A 25,291-nucleotide genomic window follows, 5' to 3' on the forward strand; every position below is an offset into this window, starting at 1 on the left:
CCATGTTTTTACATCTATTATTTCTTTTCATCCTTATAATAACCCTATAATGTAGGTTGGACATTTTTATCTCACTAACCATTAACTCACTTGTTATACATGAGCAAACTGTAACTGCAAACAGGTTCAATGCCTAATCAAAGGTTGCGTGGCCTGAAATGTGATTAAGAGTTACATGTGGTTTTTCTCATATCTAATGCAGTCCTCTTTCCACTACAACAGACTAGCTCCTCATGAATGAGTGTTAGTTTTCTTGAGGGGAATTAATAGATTGCAGTATGAGGAGATTACAACATGTTCTTCACACCAGAAACGAACTTCAAGCTCATTCTCTAATAATGATGCATGACAGCTGATGAAGATCATCCTATTCCACACTATCCACTTTTTTGATAATTAATCTGGACCTGTTTCTTTAAACCATTACTGATCACAATGGTTCACTTTTCAAAATGAACATAACAGTGAATTTGATAATTGTAAACTTTCCTAAGAAACTCCTCCAAAAGAATACAGATCTTCTGCAATCGAGATATGACATTATATTAACTGAATGAAAAGTTTAAAATTATTAACATTTGTTGGTATAGATATTATTCTTATTTGGGGAGAAGCTCTTCTAATCATTCCTAATATGAATTTCCACCATGGACTACTTAACTGAGCTAACCAAACTTAGAAATATCTTTACATAATGAATAATTGGAAACCTATTTTGAATAATCAATTTTAAAAGACTGGCCCAGCTGCAAGATTATTAAAAATGAACAATCACAGGTAGACAAAAATGTTTCTCCTAATATTTAATGCACATCGTCCAAATATTTTATTCATATATATGGTTTTGTGTGTACATTCAGACATACAACTAAAGTGTTCATATGCTTAAATGACAATCCTCTCCTGGAATGCAATCCCCTCCTGAGATTAAGAAAAGGGATAGGAATAAAATATGTAAAATTCTTTCAATTTTTTTTATGTGGCAAAACTATAGAACAGTCTGACTTTCCAATCTTGATTGAGATATCAAAGAAATTTTGGGAGAAGTTAATATAATCTTTCTGAAAAGTTCAGTAAATTAGAACTGTACCCTACAAGTTTTGTGTATAAATGAATTTGTTGCATAATTTGAATATAAATGTGTATCCTATTTTTTGTAATAGACAGCAAAATGAAAGTAATACCTTTATGTAAACATCAAGTTTTGTCTCTATGAGATCGTTATGATATGAAACTTGTGTTATTACAAAAATGCTATTACTTTAAAAAAGCTTTTTTTTTACTCAAGTTAACTGTATATTTAACAAATTTAATTAAGAAAATCTCCAATGCTTCTATAAAATACCATCCAGCCTTAAAAATCAAATCATATGAGCCCTTTTCTTCCCTCCTATGAACAATAAATTAGGATTAGAACAACTAAATGAGACCACAATAGAGAATTAACCATTGGATAAACAAAGAAACATTTACTATTTGATACAATGTAAAGTGCACAAGAAAGTTTCTGATAATAAATAAGCAAGTACACGACTAAATGCTAAGGCCCTGTGCTAGGTGTAGTCGGGACTTTGATAATAACAGAAAGTAAAGACACTGTCCTCAAGGTGCTTATGCTGATTTGAGTGTTCTACAAAACTCTAAAAGTGAAAGTGTTAGTCGACCACTTGTGCCTGACTTTTTGAGATCCAATAGACTGTAGCCTACCAGACTCCTTTGTCCAAGGAATTCTCCAGAAAAGAATATTGTAATGGGTAGCAATTCCCTTCTACTGGGGATCTTACCAACGCAGTGATCAAACCCAAGTCTCCTGCATTGCAGGCAGATTCTTTACCATCTGAGTTAACAGGGAATACCAAAAGTGAAGTTCAAAGAAATTCCCAGACAGAGTTTTGGGTGACGCTTTTCAAAGGCTGTCACAGTGAGCTGTTCTCAAATGGCAATGTTTCACTGACAAGAAGCAAGGGAGGGCATTTCTGAGACTGAATAACTGAAGCCAGCATTCCTCAACTAAGTTCCATGAACACTATTTTGCAGGAGATGTTAATAGGTGTTCTAACATAAAGGGTTCCTTGGCTAAAGAATTTGGGAAACTGTAGGAAAAAGAGACAGACTTCTTCAATGTAAGCCATCTCAGACCCTTAAATATGCTAATGAGAATATTCAGTCTCGAAGAAGAACATTTCAAGTGTACCAAATTTACTGGACTATGGAATGCTTTCCTCCTGAAAAACCTATTAGCATTTCTGTAACTAATGCTGGGAAATGCTGGCAGAAGGAAATGTGTGGAGAGGGTAAATTCTAAATATGAAGGGAGGAGAAGAGGTGACTTAGCTGCAAGAAATGATGGAGTTAACGGAACAAAGATGAGGCTGCAAAGGGGAGATAACAGGGAGTCAAGGATAGAAGAGCTTCAAATTTCTAGTAAGGAGATTTTTTTCTTTAATCCTGAATGCAACAGGCAACCATTGAACATGTGAAAGCCTGGAGTGACAATAATTAGGGAAGTGTTTTAAGAAGATTAAAGACCATAGGCAGGGCAGAAAGTTAGGAAATACTGTAATATTCCAGGAAGGACAGAATGAAGAGCAGCCCTCAGGAGTTCTGGGTTTTGATGCAAAGGAAAAAAAAAAGAGAAAGAACTGACATAAAACCGTGACCAGCTTAATTTGTCTGGAGGCAAATCAAAGGCCAAGACAACTCTGGTTTCACAATCAAAAAAACTGGTGGTAAATTTTAAATAAATAAGAATGGAGACCAAGCCGGTTTGAGGAAAGAGAAGTGAAGTGAAATCTGTTAGTCGTGTCTGACTCTTTGAGACCCCATGGATGGGACCACAAATAATGGGATGGATTTCAACATGCAACAGGACCTACCTATGGGTAATGTAGAATACACTGGTGACTTCTGAAGTCAGTTTTAAATAGACTGACAGAAACAGAGCTGGTCAATCAACAAACATCAACTATGCTTAAAACTAATTTTATATTTCTTAATATTCATTTAAAAACTATGTTGTGCTGAAATTACTTAATCAGCTCTATAATTTAGACACCATAGTTAAGATTTTAAGTGTATATGGGGGCTTTTCTCATAGGGAATATAGGGGGAAATATAAAGTTTATAGATTTTGAAATTATGGTAGTCAAGATTTAAAGAGATCTCAAAAAGCTTTGGGCATAATTAAAATTAATGAACATTTCCACATTCCTTTTGAAAGAAAATAGTAAGCATTCAACTTTTCAAATCATTATGAAAAGCTCTTCNNTGTACTTGGTCTCAATTCTATATGATTATAAATACTTTCCTAAAATAAATCAAGTTTGAAAGTATGATATTAAAGAGTAGTGATAACTTAGAGCTATTATTACACTGATTTATACTTGCTCCATTCTGTTATTAAATGGATCTACACAAAATAAAGACTATTAAAATATATGATTAAGATGAATTAATTTACTACATAAAAAATGAATGCAAGTGAATTAATATCAACTAGAAGGCACAGTGACAGAAACACTCATGTGCATTGCATGATAAAGTAAATATAAGAGCTTGTTTTCAAGTAAACATGATTCTTTACTTAGATTGATGTTAGAAAATGGGTTTTGGTTTTCCTCTGATATTGTGTGTCCTTATTAAAAAAGAGGGAGGAGTTATTTTCTGGTAATGGCAAGCTAGTAGAATATCAATCAAATGCTAATTGTCAGGTATTCCAAAGATTTTCCTCATTTTTTAAAAATGCTCAAGTCTAAGGCAATTGGCTGATAGTTTAACTGAAGAGCTGCACATTGAAACTGATTATTTTGCATGGGGATGACCCAGAGAGATGTTGTGGTGAGGGAGGTGGGAGGGGGGTTCATGTTTGGGAACGCATGTAAGAATTAAAGATTTTAAAATTTAAAAAAAAATAAAAAATTAAAAAAAATAAAAATAAAAAAAATAAAGTACATAATGAGTAGTTAAGAGTGTTCAAAGAGCTGAATGCAAGGGGACCTCTGGAAAATATCAGATTTAGTAAAGATGCTAACTATATATTGAAGGGGACACAAATAAATCAATAGTTAGCATGAGAAAAACACAAAAAGAAAAATATTTCAAATGTTATTCTGACTTGACCTTATCTAGACCTGTCATTATGATAGTGTTTTTTTCAAGTACAGACAAAACATTAAAAGGTATATTGGTTTTATTTTTATATCTTTATGTTATACAGTTAAGCTGCTTTGGGGTGGATTAGCCTATCCAGCTCATCCAGGTTCAAAATTCAAAAGTTGTAGGCATTAAAGGGGATGATCAAGGTTGTCTTTAACATTATTAGCTACCTAAAAGATAATTAAAGAATGTAGTCTAATTTCTATGAATGCTCAAATGTCAAGCTAAATCACTGAGACATCTGACTAAATATTTGCTATTGACTTGGCATTACCTTAAAAGTCGTATCAGGTAAGTTATTATGATGCTTATGTCTTAATGTGTTACTTAACCTTCCTATTCATAATAAGAAAATGTTTAAGTCTTCAAATAGTTTAAATAGGCTGGAATATAAGTTTGCACAGCATACATGTCCATAGCTATATTATCATTGTATTTGCATGACTGATTCTTGTTACGTTACAACTATGACCTGACCGAACAAGCCAAAGTACATGTCCAATCCAAAATTAATAGAGAGAAAAGTTGCCATCTGCTAGGATTGTTTTTGCCAGAAGAAATTCTAGCTTAATGGCTTGTATTAATATCCTACAAGTAAAGAGAACATTTCCATAAAAAAAAACAGTTAATGAGTCTTGGAATTGTACCTTTATACAATAAAAATATTTGGATCAGGAAATAATAAAAATAGTAAAAGTCAAAAAATAATGAATGTAACAACATCTAAATAATTCCACATTTAGTAAAATAAACGTCACAATGCTATTAAATACTTAACATGTAATGTATAAATATTGAATATATAACTAAATGTGGAAAGTAAAGTTACAGCCATTGACTATAGTATAAAATGATCAGCAAATACTTTGAAGTTAGTATTTTAAACAGGTCAGAGCACTGATTTATCAACATACTATTTGTTATCAAATTCTAATGGATATTTAATTAATTACAAATAACATAAGATGAATATTCATATCATTTTCCAACATAATCTGCTAAAGCAATGCTCTTTAAGAGGAACATCTATATTGAATTGATATGGAGAACAAAAAAAATCTTTTTAATTATCTCCACCTCTTTATATTACTGTACAATTACTGCCCAGGAGCAAAATCAATCCAATTGTCACTATTTACAATTACAAAGTTAAATTTTTAAAGTGTAATTAGTTTAAAGGGCTGAATATATTATTACTTAATTATAAACTTGAAATATCCATTTTGTAGATTCTGAATTTATAGCTAACTACAAACTCCCAAATTATTATCATCATTATTATTTTCTATTAGCTTTTGTTACCAGACAACTTAGGAGTTTTACATAACATAATTTACCATCTAATCTGATCCTTACAACCACCATATGAAGTGTTACTATTATACTCATTTCACAGTTGATGAAGCTAAGACTCAAAACAAATAATTTATACAGGTCAACACAGAAAGGAGGAAACTCATGATTCTAAACCATGTAACTTTACTCCAAATACAATTTCCAGAACATTCAGATGCCTAACCAACTCCATTCCTAGACTAACACAACAAAAGATTTTAAGGATGGGTAAGATAACAAATTTAACTAGCACATCATATTTAATATATTCCTGCTGCTGCTGCTGCTAAGTCACTTCAGTCGTGTATGAGTCCGTGCGACCCCATAGATGGCAGCCCACCAGGCTCCCCCGACCCTGGGATTCTCCAGGCAAGAACACTGGAGTGGGTTGCCATTTCCTTCTCCAGTGCATGAAAGTGAAAAGTGAAAGTGAAGTTGCTCAGTCGTGTCCGACTCTTGGCGACCCCATGGACTGCAGCCCACCAGGCTCCTCCATCCATGGGATTTTCCAGGCAAGAGTACTGGAGTGGGGTGCCATTGCCTTCTCCGGTTTAATATATTAGGAATACCTAAATTTGAAACTATAGGTTAATTAGAAAAACATATTTATTTTAACAGTATGTTGTTTAGTATACAAAGTGGTTATCATATGTCAATTAGACCAATAAAAATGAAGTCATCGTCATAATACATAATGGAATACATAATACATAATGGAAGGAAAGAAGAAAAGGAAAAGAGAGAAAGAGAGAGAAGGAAGGAAAGAGGGAGGGAGAGAGGAGAGGAGATAGAAAATCGTTGCTGGAATGTGTTAGATTTTACTTTACATAATATAAATAATGCTCTATGGGCAGTATCAATCATCCAACATAATGGCCTCTCACTCTCCTTAACTTGCTGCCAGGCCCACTCCCTCCACTCCTTATTCAGCAAATACATCATACACACACACACACACACACACACACACACACACACATACACACACACACACACACACACACACACATAAGCATGCTATTCAATATGAAGCCACTAACTTCAATTTAAATGTAGCTTGATTACAATTAAGTAAATTTAAAATCCAGTTGCTTGGTCTCATTAGTCACAAGTCAAATGTTCAACAGTCACATGTGGCTAGTGGCTCCCGTACTGGACAGCACGGATATAGGAGTCTGCAAAGTCTGACCACAGAGCACTGCACTGGACACATTAAATTAAAAACAGCTCTGTCCCAATATCTAAAACCTAAGCTCCTAGGGGGAAAACACATTCCCGAATAATGAAACTTTCAAAATTGGTATGTTCAACTTCCAAGTATACAAATTTTTAAGAGCATGATTGAAGGATATTGTCCTCTTTCAATGAAAAATTCATCTACTTTCAAAAAACAAAAATCTTACTCCAGAGATAGAAAATAAAAAATTATGGGGTTCAAAAGCTAGAAAGAACATAAAATACACCAATCCAATATTCTCATTTACAGATAAGGAAACTGAAAACCTAGGAAGACTACCTCATTTGCCCCAAGACTTTACAGCTAATGTGTCTGTGTGTGTTAGCTGCTCGGTCGTTTCAGACTCTTTGCAAGCCCATGGACTACAGCCTGCCAGGGTTCTCTGTCCATGGGATTCTCCAGGCAAGAATACTGGAGTGGGTTGCCATTTGCTTCTTTAGGGGATCTTTCTGATCCAGGGACAGAACCTGGGTCCCCCATATTGCAGGGAGACTCTTTACCATCTGACTCACCAGGGAAGTCCATATAGCTAATCAGAAGCCACAAAGATTGGATTTGAATACAGGTCTCATGACTTTTAGTCTTGAAATCTTTCTACCACCCTACAATGCACAAACTTGGCACTGCTGAATAGCATTTTCCCCTCTGCTGGAAAGAAAACAAGTGCCTTTGAAACAAAATCACAAATTTCACTATCTAGATTTCATCTCCTGCTTATTTTCTTTATAATGCCCCTAAGGTTCAAAATGGTCTGCCACATCTGTTTTAAATCCAGCTTCTATAAGAATTAAAATTGTAAAAGTCATAAGAAGTCTGAATTTTTTTCATTATTGATAAACATGCTAGGCTAGAACCAAGATTCTGATTTTTGACCAGTAAAAATAGTTGCTGTATTTGCAATGTTATTAAATGATCTCCTTATAAGGAGATACCTATACAATAAACCCATTGAATAAATGCATTAACATGTAGATAAAAGCTTTGTGCATGTGACAAAGCATCCAAGAATTTGTGCCATGTATAATTGTACTAAATTGAGTTACTATCAGTTTTTCCATAGCATTATAAGCCTTCCTTTACCATAATAGTATACCTTCTTTCTATAATAATCACCCACATTCTTCAGTCAGAGGATACTAGTATCTTCATTGTCAGGTGTGGGGTATGGTATAGAAAGTGAAATATCGCAAAATTGATTTTAAACTTTCTAAAGATATGGCTCTAAATTTGTTTATGGTTTTCTTTGTAACCCCTAATTGCTCCCAATAAAATGTTTAAAATATAACAGGTATATTATATTACCTTCGCTGTTCACCTGAAACTATCACAGCATTGTTAATCAGCTGTAACCCATACAAAATAAAAAGTTAAAAAATATACATAATGGGTAATAGTCATTAAACATTTCTAAATTTATTGACATGAGACATTACTATAAATAGAAACTGCATTCAGTTTCTTACTTAAGTGATAGAGAGGGGAAATATTTAAAAGTTAATTATCCTCATTAAATTCCTTGGAAAATGCTACAACTTTTATTTTAACTCACCAACTCTGAAAACTATACAAACATATATCTGTCTGTGTGATCAGAATTCACAGAGCTGCTGCTGCTGCTGCTGCTAAGTCGCTTCAGTCGTGTCCGACTCTGTGCAACCCCATAGACGGCAGCCCACCAGGCTCCCCCGTCCCTGGGATTCTCCAGGCAAAAACACTGGAGTGGGTTGCCATTTCCTTCTCCAATGTATGAAAGTGAAAAGTGAAAGTGAAGTCGCTCATTCATAGAGCTATCTATGGAGTACAAAAACTGCTAACTCCAGGACATTCTCAAAACAGATTATCCACATTGCCATTAGCTCTGATAAATTGTGCTTTTAAAATGTTATTGACACTGTCAAATATTGACCTTATTAGGTACTTTGTTGACATTAACAAGGTCTTTCTTTATCCCAGCCCAGCAAGAGTTAGGAAGAAAGATAGTTTGAGTCAAAGTAAGTGTCAACCAAGAAAGACACAAATATACAGAGAAAGTTAATTAATTCAAAAAACGGAGAATTCCAGGCACAGCAAAGCCATGTATGAAGAAGGATGAAATAGCATGAAATGTTCAGGAAATTGGGTACAAGCTGACTGGACCAACTCTATATGTAGCAGAGTGATAGAAAATGAGGTTAGAGATTTAGCAACAGTTAGATGATGAAGTATTTTGTGTAGACTAGCACTAGACTTTACTCCTAGGGACTCTGGGAAGATATTACAGGATTTTTAGCAGTGATATAACAAAAACTGGCTTCCTTGGTGGCTCAAGAGTAAAGAATCTGCCTGCCTGTGCAGCGGACATGAGCTCTACCCCTGGGCCATGAAGATCCCCTGGAGAAGGGAATGGCAACCCACTCCAGTATGCTTGCCTGCCAGGACAGAAGAGCCTGGCAGGCTACAGTGCATGCGGTCACAAAGAGTCAGATAGGACTTAGTGACTAATCAACAACATAAAAGAACTGTATTTCAGAAGTATACCTTGTGGAAAATGATTTACAAGGGGATGGAATGAAGGGTAAAGATATTTAAGAATCTATGGAAATGGAAAGCATTGAGATGTGACAATGCCCTGAAACAAAGAAGCGGTGGGGAGGGGTGGGGGCGGTGGGGGAGATCCTATAAAAAGGAAGGGAAAGACAGTGCTAAGGCTGTAGAACTGGTAACATTTGGTGACTGAGGTAACGTTGATGGAGAAGAGAAGATCTGAAGATGACTATTTATTTCTGGTTTATGATACTTGGTGGACAATGCTAAGGTTAACTAGGATGGGCAAAGAAGAGAAAAGCAGGTCAAAGTTGAAGAGACTGGAACAGGATAGACAGGATGAAGAAAAGAAGATAGGACAGTTAAGGACCATATGGAACTTGAAATTCAATAAGGAAGCAGCTGGATATATGCGATCTGTGAGTCAGGATGTATTTGGAATAGAAGAGTTCAGAGAGATTCATCTCATAGAAGCGCTGGAGGAAGTCATAAGGATGGGTTAGGCTGCCAAGGGTAATGTACAGAATGAGCAAAGGGCCAGAGTAAAGGAGCAAAGGACTAAGGATAAAACTCTAGGAGGAAGTACATTTTACGGCCAAGCATAGACAAAAGAGATCTTCAATGTAACAAAGAGGTAAAAGAAAACAAGGAGAGCATGGCATCACAGAAGTTGAGGGAGGAGAGAGCTTAGACAGAGTGACCAATAGTGTTGAATGGTGCTGGAGAACCCTTATGATGACTTCCAAAGTGTCGTTGCTTTCTATATTTATGGAAGTCACTAGTGAACTCCCATTACCAAAAACGATGGATTTGGCAATTACTCAATTTTGAAACAGATTTAAAATGAAAGACATTCTTCTTTAAGTCAAGTTATTTTTGTATTTGAAACATGATTACATTGTATAAATATCTCTATACCACCCCTTATTGTACTAATTCTACTTTTAAAATGATAGTAGCATAAAACTATCAATATATCAAAAAGTTTCCTAAGTAATGTCAGACATTTCTTCAACATAGTATTTAACATGCTCATTTATTTTTGAACAAATTTCCTCACTATTCAAAGCTCCAGTACCTTGTTTTATCATAAATGTGCAACTATTGACAAATGATAAATCATTTCTCCAAAGCTACTTCCTTATACATGATGGTTTGAGTGCAAATTTACAAATAGGCTTAGAGTAAATTCTCAACAGTTGAAAATCACTGTGGAAAGATCTGCACTTCAAAAAATCAGTCAATATTTCTGCAGGGTTTGTCTATTTAAGCATGAGTATGTTTTAGAATGGAACTCTTTCTGAAGTGAATTCTTTAATTCCTACATTCTTAAAATATCTTAATTATAACTCATTATTATTATTTTGCTGACTCAGGGGCATGATTAAATATATGAGTTAGTGAGAGATGACAGAACACATAGATGCCCTCAGGAGCTATTCAGATATATAGGGCTATTTTCCCTGAGACCAAATGAAACTAAATGTTATAATTTTTGAATTACAGTTCCAGTCTTTCATTATGTTTCTATCTCCTCGCCCCTTGCTTTCATTTTGTCAGCTGTTGCCTCTTGATCATCTCAGTGCACAAGTCTGGCATAAAGCATTTTCCAACTTCCCAACTCATGCTTCTAGTCTGCTATGGATAGACAATTGGGCCCAATAAGATACCACAGAGAGACAGGCTCTGATTAAAGACTAAAAGTCTTTGTCATCATGAGGCTTACTTGGTGTACTTGGTGACACTTTGTAGATTGCTCATATTTTCTTTTTCTTTTACTTCCTTTTTGGTTCCAAGTTATATTCCAAAATGATAAATCTCTCAAAACGGTGAGATCAGGGTAAGTGAATCAACCATGTATTCACTTTTGTGTACCATATCTAATTATAACATGCACAATTTGTGAATTATCTTCAATGTGTTAGATAATATTTTTAGATGTATTAAATCAAAATAAAAACACTTCTGCACACAGCTTCTGAAATACTTTAAGACATATTGCACATTTCAGAGTAATACCAGCCTGTGAAGACTAGGGCTTTTCTTGTAATATCTCATTGGAGGTTAAGCTATATGACTTTCTCTTTCTATATACAACTATTATTTGGAGGAATAAATTAGGAGCTGGGGATCAACATATACACACTAGTACACATAAAATAGATAACTAATAAGGACCTACTGTATAACACAGGGAATTATTATCAATATCTTATAATAGCCTATAATAGAAGAGGATATAAAAATATATACATGTCTGTGTGTGATATATATATATATATAGCTGAATCACTTTGCTATACAACTGAAACTAACACAACATTGTAAATGAACTATACTTCAATATAAATATTTTTAAATAATAAAAATAAGTTAAAGGGGAAAAAAAATAACTATTATTAACACTCAGTATACCCTAGCTTTTCCTGCTGGGCTACATAAAAATTAGTTTCAACTATATGTTGGTATTAGCTCACTCTGTCTTCTCTGAAGGGACTGGCAGACTACTGTAGTCTCTTTTTTTACCTCCTGGAAACCCTTCTCCTGTCTCCCACTCTACCATATTACTGGTTTTCTATCAGCAAAGATAATTTTCTGGAAAATTCCTGTTGATCCTTCAAGACCCAATTAAATCATCACTTCATCACTGAAGCCTTCTCTGACTTATGCAGAATATACCTAAACTTTCCTTCCTTTGTGTCCTCATTAAACCTTACCAGGACAAAAGGGACATGGCTGGAGGAAGCGCTGCTATTCCAAGCAAAGTGTTCTGCATGATAAAATGTTTGAGGGCATTTAAAAGTCTACAGCACATTTGGAAAACACAAGGTTTAGTATGGCTAAAACTGATGGTACATTTGGGAGAATGCTGGGGCCCAAGGCCAGAATGTTAGGTTGGGGCCACACCGAGAGAGCTCATTCATTGTGTTCAGGATTTTCACTTTTATCAAGCAATGGGTATAGGTTTCTAGGAATGCTACTATGTTAGAATCAGATTTACTCTTGAAGGATAACTGACAACAGTACAAAACACTTGTCTGGAGGGGAAGAATCTATCAGTTTGGGATACTAATTAGAAACTAGCTAGAATAATACTGCTGGGAGAATATAAATGCAGTGGAGATAGTGAAACTGGATAGATTAATAGTCTTTTGTAAAACTTGATGATTAATTGGATGTAGGGAACAAAGAAGAAAGAAGTCTTAAGGAAAACCAAAGGTTAGCCAGAAGATGATACCTCTATATTATCTAAAATGAGAAAGACAAGAAAAAGAGATTGCTTTTGGGCGGAAATCATATTAATGGAAAGAGAAATGAGCCAATTTTACTAAGAGGAGGTAGCATACACTGGTTAAAAGAAGTACTCTGGAGCCAGATACCCTAGGGTCTAATTGGGCTGTACCTCTTATTTACTATGTTACCCTAGAGAAGTTACCTAACCTCTATGAGTCTCAGCTTACGCATCTATTAAATGGGGATACTAGTTCTCCATCACTCTCAGAGAATTAGTATGAGATTTAAAAAGAGGTAACATATTAAAGTATTTAAAATATCAGCACATGGTTTATAAAAGCTAATTTGGCTTTTATATTTTTATGATGCTTCTAAAATATGCAGTTAGCTATTTGGACAGGTAGGTTTGAATACAGACATGAGCCACACAAACTCTGGGGAATCATTAGAATACAGTTGGATTTTATTAAAGCTAAAGAAGCAATTGAGAGTGATCAGATATATTTGTACATATAAATGTATATGTATTTGAGCCTATATATGTGGGTACATATCTACATATATACAAAAATGATGACAGAATAGGACCAAGCAAAGAACATAGGGAATAAAATATCCAAGAAGAAGAAATGCACAAAGAAGATAGAGAAAGTACAATTAGGGGTAGGCAGAGAGTAAGGAGCTGATGGTGCCTAGAAAGGCAACGGTAGGAAAATTTTCAAGAAGGGAGCCATCAGGATTGGAAAGAAGTCACTGGATTTTGAAATTCAAGAACCACTGTCATCAGTCTTTTTAAGAACTATGAAAACATTGAGCTGTGAAAGTTAATTTAGGAAACAGAAGACAAGTATGGATGAGTCTTTTACAGACTTAGACTATAAAATGGAAAAGGAAGATGAGAGGCTACTTCAAAAGATAAGAAGGAACAAAAGAAGGCATGGGAAACTTGAGAAGTATGGAGAGACTTGAGAAGGCTACTCAGTTGAAGGAAAATCAATGAACAGAGAACATACAAAGATATATGATTTATTGTCTATTTCTTGAACTACTGAAGATAATCAAACTCCTATCATGGGTACAGAATTTAATTTTAAAGATGACCTAGAAAACCTCTGTGAGAAGTTAATAACCTGTTTGAAACCCAAAAAGGATGGGGGAGGGGGGATGGTTGTTATTTAAAAACAAAATTAATCCTGTATTTTAACAGAATTACTTCAGATACTGAAATAACATTTTGAGAAGTCTCAGGATGCAGAAATAGAAAAGTAATTCTGGTAAAACACAGTACTAATTTTATTTTTTAAACAACAGATTTAAACTTTTGTTTTTCATGCTGCATTCTGAATATATTTTGAACTTTCAGATATTTTTTTCATCCACATGAAACAATGCAAATAAACAAACCCACTTCACAATTCTTGTGAGAGTAATTGTCTCTGTATAAAACAAATTATTAATTTTTTACCTCACTAAAACAGGAAATTTCAAATTGTGATTTGTATATGTTTGCATCTGTAATCTGTCTTCAATAACTTGAATACCTAGCAAGATAATGATCCTTCCATATGTTACTTGTTAACAATTTGCCATTTTATCATTCCATTCAGTCCAGCTTCCTGAAGGCTAGCAAATGTCACTCTCATTTCACTGTGTAGGCTGAACTATTCTATAGCAGGGGTGTCATTTTAAAGGTCAGACAATGCAGTAAACAAATACTGACATCACAGAAATCTGGCTTCAAATCACAGCTTTACCTCTCAACAGTTGTGTGAGTTTAGGTGAGTGATTTGAGTAATGAAAACTTTGAATACAGACATTAACATTTAATTCCTCCTAAGCAAACTCTAGAAGACGAGAACAAACTCCTCATATGATTGAAAGTTGGTGAAATTTAGGTAAGCCCAGGCACATAAATATAAACAAAGATTTCAAGCAGTCATCTAAAAAAGACAGTTTCCAAACCTTTCGGTAGATACTGTATTTTATTGAGAGAAAATGATATAAGAAGTATATTTTAAAAAAGGAAAGCACTGAAAAGAAATCCCCCCAAGTAATAAAAAATATAAAACACTGGCCTTAAAAGGCACACCATAAAAGTTTATCCAAAATGCTCATCATAGAGTAGAACCAATAATTAACAAAATTCCTCAAATATTTGGAAAGGGATTACACTTTTGTGGCACTACAGTATTCTCTTTGGACAAGCCAGTTATCTGCTGTTGTCTGAAACTCTGGCAAAAAAAAAAAAACAGGTAACAACATATAACAATACAATTAAAAAGGGGAAAAGAAACTGTTTTATATCAGGTAAGAAATTTTAATAAATACTACTAAATAATTTGATAAAATTAAATTTGGAATCATATTCTCTTTGTTGAATGACACCATAAGACTTAAAAAAGCATTTCAGAAAGTGTTTCCCATGGTACATTAAATGCTAAACACTATCTAAAACAAAGAGATGAGCATCATAGACCAACAAAACTGGCATCGGATTTCACTATGCCACTTACAAGCTGTGGCAGGTTTGACAAGTTATTTACTCTGACTTAGCATCTTTGTCTCATAAGTAGAATGGAGACAATAATAGTACCTACATTGCTAAGTTGTTGGAGCATTAAACCAGATAATACATATAAATCAAAATGTTTAGTCCAGGGTATCACACTATAGGAGCTCTCATCACAAAAGAATAAAGTTTTCTTTCATAAAACGGCTCATTTCTTAAAACTATCTCACAAAATGTAACAAATTTTATAATTTTATAAAGAAGACATGTAGGCCGGATCTACACAGGGTTATGAAACACACAATGACCTAAGAAGTAGAAGTCAGTCCCCTCTATTCTGGGGAGTCAACCTTCTGAATGCTGCGTGAATGGCACACACAAAAAAGACATGTATTTAGTTTTATTAAATTTCTACAACAAGCCCATACAGACTTCATTAACCCTTGTTCGGATAATGGCATTAGCTGAACTGTTTGTCCTCTTGCCCCGATTATTGCTAAGGCTTTAATTTCCATGACTTAGTACACTAATTACTAAATTTCTACCCAAATATTAATGATAATAATGATCGATTTATAATAATTCAAACTACTCTTCCTCACTTTAAGCAAATTATCATCTTCACAGACAACACTTCTAGCTTCTATGAATGCCGAAGGAACAGGAAAATTTTCATTTTTACGTTCCCTTCTATTTAAATGCTAGCTAAAGTGGAGTTAGTGTCATACAAAATGAGTACTGGATTAGCCAAAAAAAGTTCACTTGGGTTTTTCCATGAGATGGTACAGAAAAATCCAAACAAAAATTTTGGCCAATGCAATATAACCCTGGAAGCAATTTAAGACCAAACTAACTTACCTGTAATTGCAAAGCTTCATGGTTTTCTAATCCTTCCACAATTGGTGAAAATCGTTCTCTGTTATTTCGTTCTGCTGCTGTAGTTATAGCCCCTAAAAGTTTATCTAGACTATAGAGAAAAAAAAAATAGAAATAAATACATCTTAAACACACTATATGAATACAGGTTATCTCTTATACACTCTTCCCTGTTTTCAGGTGCTTGATGTTTATATGAAAGTGAAAGTGAAGTCGCTCAGTCGCGTCCGACTCTTGTGACCCATGGACTGTAGCCCACCAAGCTCCTCCATCCATGGGATTCTCCAGGCAAGAATACTGGAGTGGGTTGCCATTTCCTTCTCCAGGGTGATGTTTATATAGACCATCACAATTTAAGAATTGTGTTCTTCTCCACATATTTCTACAACTTAAATATTGATAGCATTAAATAACATTAGGGCATCAAAATAAAATTCAATTTGAAAATCCTGAGGAAAGTCATTTTTCTGGGTGACATTTTAAAAAATACTTAATTGATAAACATTAAAATTTTAAGTATTGAGTTTTGATATTACATGTGTTAACATAGTTTTTTTTTTAAGCACAGCAAAATAACATTACATAGATATTAATGTCACTTAAACATGGTGGCATCTACAGCTATTCAAAGTTCATTCAAGTGTAATCAGACTGTAATTTTATAATGAAGTGCAAGAAAGAGTACATATTTTTTAAACAACTTTTAAACAATTCTTTGAAAATGGAACAAGGAAAAAGCCTAAAAGAGAAAGCCCAGTAAATTAAAGAAGCATCTATAATTACCTAACACAAGAAACTTATTTACATGAACAAAAATATTGGTAGCTATCTCTGTACAGTGTCTGAATCAAATGAACCTCGCTGTAGTATACTACTCACATCAACCTATATCTGAAATTATAATTAAGTCATAAAATATACCAGACTAGGTTGCATTATGTGAATTAAGTACTGAAAACCTAATAGACTACAAAAATATTTCTTAGTCATATATAAACTGATTTTCCTATAAAACCTAAGGAAGCTTTATTTTTGCATATGTTATCTCATTCTCATAAGACAATGTTGTGTGATATTTTCGTTCAATGTTTGTCTTTAAGTTTTGAAGGATAAACCAACACTAAGAAACATTTCATTTTATTCCAAGAGGTAAGAGAAAGTCAACATGTTAGAATATTCTTAAATCTTTGCCTGCCTCTATTCTAATTCAAACTGAAATGATTACTGCCACACACAGTGTTTAGAAAAAAGTATTCTAGTTCATATCCGTAACAGGTATTTCATTCTTTATCACAAGAGTTTCTTAACAACTGGACATCAAACCTATAATTTTGCTTCTGATTGAATATTATTTCAGTAAGAAGTGATCTAATGTGTTGTCAGCAACAACTTGCTGAAAATGGTACATACATGCATCCTGAATGATTACCAACAGCCTTTTGTTCTTTTTAATCAGTTAGTTGCATTCCATGAATAACTGCTTTATTCTTTCACTTACCATACACAGATAAAGTAAAGCACTACTGTAAAATAATAGTACAGAATAAAAGCATCTGGTTAATTCTGTTAGTTAAAGAAGTCAAATTTTCTGATGTGCATGAATGAGGGTGTATATTGTGTAGAGTGTGTATGTGAATGTGCCTGTGTGTGTGTTTAGCCAAAATTACTCCTTAACTGATCTTTCCCTACTTTTCTAATAATTGCTTTCCTTTCAACTAGATAAAATTCTAACCATTCACTTTGAATATCCAACACTGAAGAACTTCCCATTAGGATTCTGTCTTTTTAAACCTATTTTTCAAAGAATCAAAAAATAGCTAAAATGTAAACAGATAAGATACAAATACCAATTTTTCTCCTGAAATTTAATACTATTTTCATGCAAGCTATCAGCTGGCACTAGTGGTACAGAATCTGCTGCCAATGCAAGATATACAGGAGACATGGATTCAATCCCTCGGTCAGGAAGATCCCCTGGAGAAGGGAATGCGTACCCTCTCCAGTATTCTCAGCTGGAGAAATCCCATGGACAGAGGAGTCTGGTGAGTTACAGTTCAAGGGGTTGCAAAGAGTTGTATACAACTGAGCAACTGAGGACAGGTGCATGGTATCAAAAGAAACAGCACAAATTTCTCAATTTCTCAAGTGTCATTTCTATGCAGTTAATGTTAATGACGAAGCAATACTTACATGTTCTCTTCTCCAACAATGCAAATAGCTGAAAGTATTTTTACTATTTCAGTCATCATGTTGGGTTGTTTGGGGTCAATTGCTCTTGCTAGGAGTAAAAGACTTCTTTCATCTCCTAGAATCCTTTGTAATCCAAACTAAAGGGAAAAAAAAAAAACTTTATTTCAAAATATTTTGGAGTCATATCTTTAATTTTAAAAAACAAAACAATGATTTTCTAAAAACCCATGCCTCCACATTGAGGTTCTATTTAATTAAATGAATGTTCTTTAAATTCAATTGCTTTTTATTTGAAATGACCACTTCTTGGATTTTAGGTCCTTTTATGAGATTCGATCTCCATTATCCTAACTAAACATTCCATAAAAATTTGGAAGAAATATGCAGCAATAAGTATTTCCTCAATAAAGAGGAATATATAGCTGTTCTACTTATGTCATTGGTTCTCGTTGGAGACATCTGGAACTCATGATTAAATTTTTCAATATGTTTGTATGGAAAATTAAGTTGAACAAAAAGGGAAAATGTTGAAAAGCTCTTTTGTATACTACATGCCAGTTAAAGAAGCTACAAATCTCTGTATGGGTTTTCCGATACCTTGTCTCTTTTAGCCTCCCTCTTTCAAGTAGCTGTGGTACATAGCAAAATTATAACCCCAAAGAAGTGGAGCATGGGTTTTATGGAATACTGCATGTCACAGTCAACTAGGCGGAGGAGACAGACACCATCTTCACTGATTTTCTTAAATATATGCATGCAAGTGTGCACCCCAAGAATGAATAGGGAAAGGAATGTCGAGGAAAGCCCAAAACTCGGGTTTTCACTACATAAAGAAGGTCATATTTTCTTTGATCTTTGGCCCACAAGGTATTTCTCAGATTTCTTATGAAATATATTTGCTTGTTTTTACAGTTTACCAGTGGAATTTGACAATACTTCATCATTGCAAAATTGCCATTTCAAGCTAACCTTTACTGAAGTACCACACACTTGAATATTTTCATGGTTTCTATTTTCTAAAAAAATTCAGGAGAAAACATGAGCCTTAGCTATGATAATAACAAAATACACAGAGATAAGACAAAAAAGGAAATGGAAAAGACAAAATGAAAAAGAAGCAAAGAAAACAAAAGGAAAATGAATATATAAAGGTGGGTAGTAAACAATAAATAGTAATTAAAAGAAATGAAAATTTGTAAAATGGAGAGATAGATGATTACTATACAATTACCAAACTTAAAATAACTTTTAAAATCAGTTAAACTGACAGTGAAATCATTAAATTTTTCAAATTTCCATTTTATTGTTTAAAGGTAGTTTCTAACATTGGAGAAGAAAATGGCAATCCACTCCAGTAGGGAAATACTCAAAATAAAAATGAAGATATGAGAAATGATGGAAAACCATCAACCTAAACATTAGCGCAATATTATAGCAATGGAAGTTAAAGGGCAATGGGTTCCTTTTCATAATTGTATTATTCTATGTACTACATAAGCAAAAAGAGTTTTTGAAGCAGGTAATCAAAACCTTTGAGGTCAGTAAATTTGATGCATAAATCATTTCAGATGAAAGTTTCATGCTTTGATTATGACAAATTCAATACAACATGAAATTGATATATCACTGTATATTTTTTAATGTAACTTTATGCCTATCGTTTCAGATGCCTGTAATTTAAAAGACTTATCATTTAGTCATGTTCCTAGCACCGATGTAAAAGACATTAACATGCTCTAACTAAAGCTTAGCCTTAGTTTACAGTAATCTAAATCAAACCATCATGGTCTCCCTCCTACCCTGTTAGTGGGAATGCAGGAGCAGTAACTAGTAGAACCAGCATATGAGCTAGGAATCTCACTGCTGGGAAGATATCTGGAGAAAACCATAACCTGAAAGGAAACATACACTCCAGTGTTCATTGCAGCAGTGTTTAATATAGCCAAGACATGGAAGCAACCTAAATGTCCATCAACGGACGAATGAATAAAGAAGATGTGGTACATGTATACAACAGAGTATTATTCAGCCATCCAAAAAGAATGAAATGCCATTTGCAGCAACATGGATGGACCTAGAAATTATTTTATTAACTGAAGACAGACAAAGACAAACATATATGATATATGACATCATGGTATCATTCATATGTGGAATACAATTAATAAAAAAGAAAAAAAAAACTTATTTACAGAAACAGACTTACAGATATCAGAAACAAAATTATGGTTACCAAAGGGCAAATGTGGTTGGGGGAGGGATAAATCAGTAGCTTGGCATGAACACATATATAGTATAATATATAAGATAAATAACCAACAAGGACCCACTGTACAGCAGAGGGAACTTTGCTTAATATTCCGTAATAACCTATATGAGAAAAGACACTAATAAAGCACAGATACATGTATGTATGTATAACCGAATTACTTGGCTGTATAAATGAAACTAACACTACATTATAAATCAACTAATTATGTACTGGCATATCAACTGCTGTCTCCAGGGAAAAGGCTCTATAGGAAATCTCACTAATATGACTTTCTCTACTAACTATACTGATTACACTCATACCTGGAAAGCTGTAAGAGTTCACTACTCAAACCAATAAGAATTTAGATCAGACTCCTAATTTTACAGGTTAGGTGACTGATTGGCAGAGAGGTCAAATGATTTTCTAAAGGCCACACAACTTAGTGGCAAAGCAAAGACTCTGTCTCCTGATTTCTAGTACTGTGTTATCTTTCCACTTATTTCTTAGTTTTCCTCAGTTGAAAAGAGAGATTCATCCTGAGAAGCAATGTTCATTAACTGCTTTCCTGTTAGGTATCACATTCTGCATAATTTTATCATCAAAGACTATGAGCTCAAAAGTTGAGAAATTCTGCAGTAATACTGATCGAAATCTTTTCCGAAGAAACTTCCAAGAACAGCACAATTAGTATATTCTATACATGAGACTCATGTCAATTGGCAAGCATCCATCAGATCAAAAAATTCTTTGCTGATATATGTGTGTATAATATACACATACATAATCATGCATAATCCCATACAATTATAAAAAAAGATTTCAGACTACTTATGTAGATACTCTTATGCATTGGTTATTATTTAAAAATAACTATATTTTACATCTTGCAAGATTTAGGTCACTGTTATTTTTATTAAATATTTTGAGATCATTAGAACACCATCTAAAGGGATTTTTAAATTAATGAATGTCAATGGTATTTTACCTATAGGAATATGGTGTAAATCATACATAAGAGTTCATTCTTCATTCTAGTTTAAATTGAAAAATGACTATAACTACATAACCTGAGAAAAAACTACTTTTAGAAGATAAATCCTTAATAATAATGCAACTGGTACCACACATATACAAAAATCTTCTGCTATCTACCAGAAAAGTCTTTTATGGATATTAACACACTGACATCAGCTGAACAAAAAAAGAATGAAAAATCTTAACCTTATACTGTTTTTAGCAAAATTTAAAAAAAATCAAACCAAAGTTTTGAATTGTCCTTTATAATGGAAGATAAACTCTCTGTAAGGAAATAGTATCCAATTCATCAAATTTAAATTTTCCGACTACTATCAAAACAAAAACAAAAAACAGTATTATCTGATTTGGGAACAAGACTTGATGTCTGCATGATTGCAAAAACCTGTCATTAAATATTTTGAGAAGCAAAGTATATTTTAAATAATACTTAAATGAAGCTCATGAGGATTTGCATTATAAAGACCCTTTTGAAAACTGAGTAAGCACCCACGATTTTGCCTGTTTCATACACTCTGTTAGGAAAGCTCTCATCTTTTGTAACAAAGGCATAAATAAATACTACTTGCCTTATTGTTCATAAATGCTTTGAGGCACTGAATAAGTTTATACTGATTCTTCTTGTCAATATTTTCTTGCCTGAATAAAAGAAAAAAACATTATATTGTGCTGAAAAATCTCCCCTGTGGTGAATTTTTTTTTTCATGTTTAGTCTTACTGTTTCTTGTCCAGAAGCTTTTCCAGCACATCCAACAAGAGTCCAAGACCTTCATGGCCAAAGTTGTTAACCCAGCTATGAAACAAACAAACAAAGTATAAATAAGTTTATATGATTAAAACATTAAATACCTCAAATTAAATTTTTGATTTTCAAATCTGCTAATCCAGTCTTCATACTGTTTGTCAATCTTTTTTTCTACTCCAATTACTCTGAGTATTGACCCTATGAGAATGACTGAAGAGATCTTTTATCTCAATCCCACACTTTCCTTCACATTCCACAGCACTACCTTGGTTGTTTCACCAGCATTAAATATTTAAGCCTGAATTTATAACCCAAGTTTATTTTCCACTTTGTCTCTGTTTCCCTATATCAACTCCTCTTCCACTCTTCCATATTCTGTTAATAACACCGCTATCCTTTGAATCCTTCAGACTTGAAATATTGGCATAATTTCCTGATCCCCCAACTTTTTCATCTTTGCATTTATTCTGATCATTCATTCAAAAAATATTTATTTGAGTTCCCGCTAACTACCAGGCATGTTCTATGTGACAGAAATAACTGGCAACAAACTAAGCTCCTATGTTCATGTAGCTTATCATCTAGAAAAAAGAAGACAAAGACTAAATAAACTACTACCTAATAAAATATCACTGCTTTGGTACTATGAATAGAAAAAAAAACCTTGGGAAGTGGAATGAGCGACCCAGTGTTATTACTTTTTTTTTTTTTTTTTAATGTGTAGTCAGGGGAAGATTCTTTGATAAGGTGATATTTGAGCAGAGCTTTAAAAAAAGTAAAGAACTTTGCCAATAGAGGAAATAAGAGCAGTCTTCCATCAAAAATCTTTTCTGGACTACCTAACAAATTGCAACTCCTAATTCTGATCAAACCTCAACCTACATTTCAAGCCTCAAGCCTCAGACCACATGTTCCAATAAAATCAGACATATTCTGTTTCCTACAGTCTTCCCTGCTTGACCTCATTTTTCAGTCTTTCTTTCCAGAAGGTAACTCCAACTCCATCTCTCCAAGGCTCAAACTGACTGGCAACTCCTCCATTAATGTTTCTCCCTGTAAGTACTACATTCAAATGTGTTATTTCCCCTTGAATGCCCGTGTTTCTGTATCTCTTACTGAACAACATTATGATTGTATCACAAGTGTCTTACCCACCTTTTGGACTAAAAATTCTCTGAAGATTGTTACATGATCTTATTCATCTTTGAGTCTCCCACAATGCTTAGCAGAGTAGATTACATATAGTCAACACTAAATATTTGCTAATTAAACATAACTAAATTTATTGACTAGTGTGATTAAAAGAATGAGCAGAATCATATTGCCCATGAAATTCTCAAGTGTAAATTAATATACAGCAGGACACCTGTGAAGCAATAATTAAAATATATATATATTTGAACCATGACTATAGTTCAATGCCACAGTCTTTAAATGACATTTCATATTTAACTAAGGCAAAGCTTATCAACAGAGATGAGACCTAAATTTCTAAGAGAAAATAAGAAACAACAGATCACTGAAAAAAACTATTTTAAAAATAGTTCAAATATTCAGAACCAATCACATTCACAATATATATGGAAACTCATTTTAAACAAATTCTGCTTTAATTTCCACAGTGGAAATGAGAAAAAATCAATATGGCATTGTAATGATAATTGGCGGCAAGCTACAATTCAATTGAGGCATGTAATCAACCAGTATAATGAGCTATTTTCTCAGACTCTAGATAATCAGTAAGGTGGTGGTAGAAGGAGAAAAGGACACCAGCTCTCTAAGCATAAAATAATGATAATCTATCACAGAGAGTAATCAGGAGACATCATTTCAGCAAATACCCTAACGGAACCTTAAAATAATCAGACTTCTGATTAAATTTATACAAACAGCCCTCAGTATCTGCTTTGGCATTTGGGAAGAAAAAATAATCTTTGATTTCATTAAACTTAACCTTTATAACTTGTTTTAAGAGTCTAAATTTTACTCATTTCTTTTTCTACCTAGTGCTATTAAAATTATTAGGATCATTTCTTTCTGGGTCTGGAGAAGCCTTTGATTTAAGACCATGATTTCTATCTGCTCACATGAAATCAGACACTCACATATCCCAGAATGTTTCAAATTGTGCAGTTGATGGTATGTTGGTTTCATTCAGTGAAAACTACTATCAGTCTGAAAGAAAAAAAAATTTGCACACAACCATGAAACTTAAGTGTGAAGAGGTCAGGCCTATTACAAAGTAGGCAGAGAAAAATCTTAACTGAGAATACAATACCTAAGGCTAATGGTGATGGAATTCCAGTTGACCTATTTCAAAACCTAAAAGATGACGCTGTGAAAGCAGTGCACTCAATATGTCAGTAAATATGAAAAACTCAGCAGTGCCCAAAGGACTGGAAAAGGTCAGTTTTGATTCCAATCCCAAAGAAAGGCAATGCCAAAGAATGCTCAAACTACTGCACAATTGCACTCATCTCAAACGATACAAAAAGAAATGCTCAAAATTCTCCAAGCCAGGTTTCAACAGTATGTGAACAGTGAACTTCCAGATGTTCAAGCTGGATTTAGAAAAGGCAGAGGAGCCAGAGATCACATTGACAACATCGCTGGATTACTGAAAAAGCAAGAAAGTTCCAGAAAAACATCTACTTTTGCATTAATGACTATGCCAAAGCCTTTGACTGTGCGGATCACAAAAAACTGTGGAAAATTCTGAAAGACACGGGAACACCACACCACCTGACCTACCTCCTGAGAAATCTGTATGCAGGTCAAGAATCAACAGTTATAACTGGACATGGAAAAACAGACTGGTTCCAAATCGGGAAAGGCAATATATTGTCACCCTGCTTATTTAACTTATATGCAGAGTACATCATGAGAAATGATGGACTGGATGAAGCACAAGCTGGAATCAACATTGCCGGGAGAAATATCAATAACCTCAGATACGCAGAAGACACCACCTTTATGGCACAAAGTGAGAAAGAACTAAAGAGCCTCTTGATGAAAGTGAAAGTGGAGAGTGAAAAAGTTGGCTTAAAGCTCAACATTCAGAAAACTAAGATCAAGGCATCTGGTCCCATCGCTGCATGGCAAATAGATAGGAAAACAATGGAAACAATGAGAGGCTTTATTTTGGGGGGTTCCAAAATCACTGTAGATGGTAACTGCAACCATGAAATTAAAAGATGC

General features: G+C 33.9%; 1 protein-coding gene across 1 annotated transcript in view; it reads right to left on the reverse strand.

Annotated features, from left to right (window-relative positions):
* DIAPH2 (diaphanous related formin 2) overlaps positions 1 to 25,291 on the reverse strand; it is a gene marked incomplete in the record, with an annotated part of 842,722 nt that overhangs the window by 571,692 nt on the left and 245,739 nt on the right. The window contains 5 exon segments of the mRNA XM_018044114.1: positions 11,016 to 11,032; positions 15,852 to 15,960; positions 18,060 to 18,196; positions 21,918 to 21,987; positions 22,067 to 22,141. Coding sequence (XP_017899603.1) covers positions 11,016 to 11,032; positions 15,852 to 15,960; positions 18,060 to 18,196; positions 21,918 to 21,987; positions 22,067 to 22,141 — 408 coding nt within the window.

This window comes from Capra hircus (genome assembly GCF_001704415.2).
Source record: "Capra hircus breed San Clemente chromosome X unlocalized genomic scaffold, ASM170441v1, whole genome shotgun sequence".
Taxonomy (NCBI): domain Eukaryota; kingdom Metazoa; phylum Chordata; class Mammalia; order Artiodactyla; family Bovidae; genus Capra; species Capra hircus.